General features: G+C 37.4%; 1 protein-coding gene across 2 annotated transcripts; it reads left to right on the top strand.

Moving 5' to 3' along the window:
* The first annotated feature begins 609 nt into the window (after positions 1-609).
* On the top strand, positions 610-3438 carry LOC120047977 (NXPE family member 3-like). 2 transcript variants are annotated; one of them, XR_005476953.1, is made up of 4 exons: positions 610-782; positions 1244-1450; positions 1666-2153; positions 2745-3438. XR_005476953.1 is itself a non-coding variant. In XM_038993615.1 (3 exons), the coding sequence occupies exons 1-3, from the start codon at positions 677-679 to the stop codon at positions 2085-2087; spliced, it is 735 nt and encodes a 244-aa protein (XP_038849543.1). In that variant the 5' UTR covers positions 610-676; the 3' UTR covers positions 2088-3438. The 2 variants fall into 2 exon arrangements, 1 of the variants encoding a protein (XP_038849543.1); XM_038993615.1 differs by having other exon boundaries at positions 1666-3438.
* Positions 3439-6155: the final 2717 nt, after the last annotated feature.

The following is a 6155-nucleotide window of genomic DNA, read 5'->3' as shown; positions in this document are numbered from 1 at the left end:
TTCAACTTCTATAGCGCTTTTCATAAAAAACAAATGTATATAATTTCAAGTCATTCTTTAGTGAGATTGCCAGTAGGATACTACCTTGTATTACTGTCTATGTTGACCGATATGAGGTGAATGTAATGTAGTTACCAAGGCCCTTTGGTTAATGATCATTTATAATATGACTCATGTAATGTATTACAGTTTGATTTGCTTTGTAAGGTATCCCATTTAATGCCGAAAATGACTCTATGTAGAATTATCTTTAAGTCATCTCAGGAATACAATGTGACGACATCATTAAATTGCACGTCCCATTTCGCTCACCGCTACACAGTCAGATAATTATTGGAATTAGGTCAGACCAGCCCACATTCAACCGTTAGTGATTGAAACCATTATAATATATATATATATATATTGATTGTACCATTACTGATGATAGAGAGTACTTGAGATGAGACTACATTGAACTTAAACATCATAACTATTAATTGTTCTGTAATTTGGTTTGTAGTATTGATGGCTGTCTCAGGTTGAGTATTTTTTTTTTTTGGAAGACGCCCTGGTGTGAAACATGAAAATGGATGTTTCTTGCAGCAAAAATGTTGAAACATACAGCAAAGCAGCCACGTAGTAAACAGTACTAAGAACAAAAACTCAAGAAAACACTTTTGGTTACTTGTTAACAATGTTTGAAATGATTGTAAACTTCCTTCTTCTCTGCAGTTCCACAAACATTATTGTACCAGGTGACGATTCAGCTATCGATGTCCAGCAACAGGACAATGAAATCCGTAAGTTGTTCCAAATTACTTCTCCTTTGCTTATCTTATGAACCAACAGCCAAGTCTGACATAGGCCTAGCTAACTGACTGTAACTCACAAGAGTTTTGCAGAGACATCCGTATGTGTTTCTCACAGCTTTGACTTTCAGAAAAAAAATATATAAAAACATAACCACAATGATTGCACATAATCCTTTGCCAGTACAATTTGTTTTGACGACGTTACATTACTTGTTTAATAATCTCTCATTTTAATAATTTATATTAACAGATGATACTAAAAACATTTAAATTAATCACATGATTAGTTGTGGGTTATCACAATGAATGTCAAAATGAGGATATATTAAAAACATTTCAAATAAATCACATGCTTTAGCCTAACGCATATGATTAATTATTAACCCACTGTTATCAACTAACCCCATGTTGTTCTAACATAGGCCTGAAAGTATTTTTTCTCTCTCTAGGATCACAAACAAAATGCCGTCCTGGTTTGCACACCTCAGTACCAGCTGGATTCTACCTCCAGGATCACTGGACATCCCTGGTGTGTGACTCAAAATCCTTTCCCTCAGCTAAACTGATATCTGGATGCCTGAAGGACAAACAGATCCTTATGATGGGTGACTCTACTCTCCGTCAGTGGTTCGACTACCTGGAGGAAACTGTGCCAAGTATGATATAGTTTGTAATCAGTTTATTATGTCAATATGTTTGTAGTCAAGTCTATGTGTTCAAATGGGTTTACATGAATAAAGCTTTGGCCAGGCAATTATGTAACTAGCATTGTTGAATATATAACTTTTATAACTTCTTTCTTTAATGCATATCCCAGCGCATTGTTTGTCTGAATTAATATATTTGCATTAAATGTATGATCCTTCTGCAGCATTGAAACGCCTGAACCTTCACACATCAAGCAAATCGGGCCCCTTTGAGGCAGTCGACACCCAGTATAACACCCGTATCATCTGGCGGGCCCATGGGATACCTATACGGACAAGCAAGACCCCCTGGGCTGACCTCCACTACATCACCAGTGAGGTGGAGGGTATGGCAGGGGGTGCACACTCTGTAGTCGTCTTCACCATCTGGGCTCATTTCACCACGTACCCACTGGCTATGTACGCACACCGTCTGGTCGTCATCCGTAAGGCTGTGGCGTCGCTCCTAAGCCGATCTCCCACTACTCTGGTAGTGATCAAGTCAGCCAACACGGGCTACAAGGATGTGTACGGCAGCGACTGGCTCTCCTGGCAGCTCGACATGGCACTCAGGGAAATATTCAGGGACTTGCCTCGTCCTCATTGACGTTTGGCAGATGACTTCCTGCCACTATTCTCCGGACAACATTCACCCGCCCTCTGTGGTGATCCAAAATTAACTGGATCTCTTCCTGTCCTTTGTTTGTCAGCTGTGAAAAAAATTGAAGTCATGCCTGGAATAACATTGTGCCTTACTGTATACAAAATGCTGTCTCCGAAAGGAATCTACAGTATATGGGAAAAGGGATTGTAATGTTAAGACGATAATTCCTTTAAAAACTGTTTGCCTTCTTCAAAATGAATGTATAGCTTGTCTAACTGGCCTTATTTTAAAATAAAAACTATTTTACCTATGAAAACTTTTCAAAACTATGGCAGACCACAGAGCTCAATGTTTTGTTTACAACCAAAATCCCCTCAACCTTAATAATTACTGTTCTCACACATTTCTGAGAATAGCATAACTATTAATATCCACAGAAAATCGATTCAAGAGAAGTGCTGATACTCAGTGCTCCTGGTTGTAATTTAAGCACTTCATGAGATTTCCATTTAAATATAATTTGATAGATTATTATTGACACTTAATACAGATTATGTGAATTTACTGTTAGATACATTATATGCAATTGAGAAGGACACATGAGATTTACGGTAAGAAACTCGTTGCAGGTTTTGAAAATCAGTGTTTTACTTTTAATCTTACCCTGTGATGTCACGGATACCTTTATTCTTATATTTTTATCCACAAATTATAGAAAAGCAAGTGACACAATCTATTGTTAGATTGTTGTTTACTCAGTACTTTGTTGAAGCACATTTGGCAGCGATTACAGCCTCGAGTCTTGTTGGGTATGATGCTACAAGCTTGGCACACCTGTATTTGGGGGGTTTCTCCCATTCTTCTCTGCAGATCCTCTCAAGCTCTTGTCAGGTTGAATAGGGACCAGTTCTTTTCTCTAATAAGAGTCCCTCAATTTAAACATTGAACAGGAAGGACAAACCTTACAGGTTTGGCTTATATATTTTGAAAGAACTTTTATTAAAAACAAGAACAGTTTCATAACTTTTTTAAATAAATAACATTGTTTTAGCTTGTCTTTCTCAATCATTTTGTTCTTCTAAAGAACCACGCATGGACAACACAATATGGACTTCGTTGAGTTAAAATAATGGCAGTTCCGTTAGAAGTTTGGCTACAACCATTTTTGATGGGGGTTTTTCTCAGCAGACCACTTCCTCTGTATGCTAAAGAGAATGTGTTTGTTTAAAGGCCTAATATATTTGGTACAATTCATTCCCTAAGTTCTAGACCTCAGCTGAATCTGGTAATGAATGGTGTGGCTGTTGAACAAGTTGGGGAGAATAAAATACTTGGCGTTACCTTAGATTGTAAACTGTCATGGTCAAAACATATAGATTCAATGGATATAAAGAGAGGGAGAGGTCTGTCTGTAGTAAAAAGATGCTCTGCTTTTTTGACACCACACTCAAAAAAGCAGTGATGTAAAGTACTTAAGGAGAAATACTTTAAAGTGCTACTTAAGTAATTTTTGGGGTGTATCTGTACTTTACTTTACAATTAATATGTGTGACTACTTTTACTTCACTACATTCCTAAAGATACAGTAATTATGTACTTTTTACTCCATTTTTTCCCCTGACACCCTAAAGTACTTGTTACATTTTGAATGCTTAGCAGGACCGGAAAATTGTCTAATTCACACACTTATAAAGAGAACATCCCTGGTCATCCCTACTGCCTCTGATCTGGCGGACTCACTAAACACATGCTTCCTTTGTAAATTATGTCTGAGAGTTGGAGCGTGCCCCTTGCTAGCCGTAAAATAAATAAAACACTAGAAAATGTGGCCGTTTGCTTTGAAATTATTTATATTCTTACATTTACTTTTGATACTTTCAGACTTTTACTCAAGTACTATTTTACTGGGTGACTTTCACTTTTACTTGAGTCATTTTCTATTAAGGTACCTTTACTTTTACTCAAGTATGACAATTGCGTACTTTTTCCAACACGGCCAAAAAGCAAGTCCTGCAGGCTCTAGTTTTGTTTTATCTTGATTATTGTCCAGTCGTGTGGTGGAGTGCTGCAAGGGGCAGTAGGTAGCCTAGTGGTTAGAGTGCTGGAATAGTAACAGCAAAGTTGCGAGATCGGATCCCTGAGCTGACAAGGTAAAATTCTGTCATTCTGCTCCTGAACAAGGTCATTCACACACTGTTCCTAAGCTATCATTGTAAATAAGAATTTGGGCCTCCCAGGTGGCGCAGTGGTCTAGGGCTGCGCCACCAGAGTCTCTGGGTTCGCGCCCAGGCTCTGTCGCAGCCGGCCGCGACCGGGGGGTCCGTGGGGCGACGCACAATTGGCCTTGAGATGGAAGGAAGTTCCATGCAATAGTGGCTCTATATAATACTCTACGCTTTATTGAATTTGTTCTGGACCTGGGAACTGTAAAACAACCCCTGGGGGCATGTCTGGTGGGTTAAGTGTGTGTGTCAGAGCTGTGTGTAAGTTGACTATGCAAACAATTTGTCATTTTCAACACTTAACCAAGAGAGACTGGCATAGTATTTATATCAGCCCTCAGACTACAATGAAGAGCAAGACGTGCCGCTCTGTTCTGGGCCAGCTGCAGCTTAACTATGTATTTCCTTGCAGCACTCAACCACAAGACTGCACAATAATCAAAATAAGACAAAACTATAGCCTGCAGGACTTGCTTTTCGGCAGTGTTAGAAAAAGTACCCAATTGTCATACTTGAGTAATGATACCTTAATAGAAAATGACTCAAGTAAAAGTGAAAGTCACCCAGTAAAATACTTCATGAGTAAAAGTCTGAAAGTGTTTGTTTTTAAATATACTTAACTGTCAAAAGTAAATGTAAGAGTATAAATAATTTCAAAGGAAGGACAAACCTTACAGGTTTGGCATATATATATATTTTGAAAGAACTTTTATTAAAAACAAGAACAGTTTATTTATAACTTTTTACAATAATACCATCGTCTTAGAAGAAAAAAATGACTGAGAAAAACAAGCTAAGAAACCACGCATGAACAACACAACATGGACTTGGTTGAGCTAAAATAAAGGCAGTTCCTTAGAAGTTTCGCTACAACTGTTTTTGACGGTTATCTTTCTCAGCAGACCACTTCCTATCTGTATGCTAAAGAGAATGTGTTACTTTCATGGCCCAATATCTTTGGTACAAATAAATAATTTCTCCTTAAGTACTTTACACCACTGCTTTTTTGAGTTTTTGTACCAAATGGGCCTTTAAACAAACACATTCTCTTTAGCATACAGAGGAAGTGGTCTGCTGAGAAAAAAAACCATCAAAAATGGTTGTAGCCAAACTTCTAAGGAACTGCCTTTATTTTAACTCAACGAAGTCCATGTTGTGTTGTTCATACGTTGTTCCTTAGAAGAACAAAATGATTGAGAAAGACAAGCTAAAACAATGTTATTTATTTAAAAAAGTTATGAAGCTGTTCTTGTTTTTAATAAAAGTTCTTTCAAAATATATAAGCCAAACCTGTAAGGTTTGTCCTTCCTGTTCAATGTTTAAATTGAGGGACTCTTATTAGAGAAAAGAACTGGTCCCTATTCAACCTAACAAGAGCTTGAGAGGATCTGCAGAGAAGAATGGGAGAAACTCCCCAAATACAGGTGTGCCAAGCTTGTAGCTCATACCCAAGAATATTTAAGACTGTAATCAGTGCCAAATGTGCTTCAACAAAGTACTGAGTAAACAACAATCTAACAATAGATTGTGTCACTTGCTTTTCTATAATCTGTGGATAAAAATAAAGGTATCTGTGACATCACAGGGTAAGATTAAAAGTAAAACACTGATTTTCAAAACCTACAACGAGTTTCTTACCGCGAATCTCATGTGTCCTTCTCAATTGCACATAATGTATCTCAAAGTAAATTCATATAATCTATAGTAAGTGTCAATAATAATCTATCAAATAATATTTAAATGGAAATCTCATGAAGTGCTTAAATTACAACCAGGAGCACTAAGTATCAGCGCTTCTCTTGAATCGATTTTCTGTGGATATTAATAGTTTTGCTATTCTCAGAAATGT

Source organism: Salvelinus namaycush, chromosome 5, assembly GCF_016432855.1.
Source record: "Salvelinus namaycush isolate Seneca chromosome 5, SaNama_1.0, whole genome shotgun sequence".
NCBI classification, from domain to species: domain Eukaryota; kingdom Metazoa; phylum Chordata; class Actinopteri; order Salmoniformes; family Salmonidae; genus Salvelinus; species Salvelinus namaycush.
This window is presented reverse-complemented; position numbering and strand designations above follow the sequence as displayed.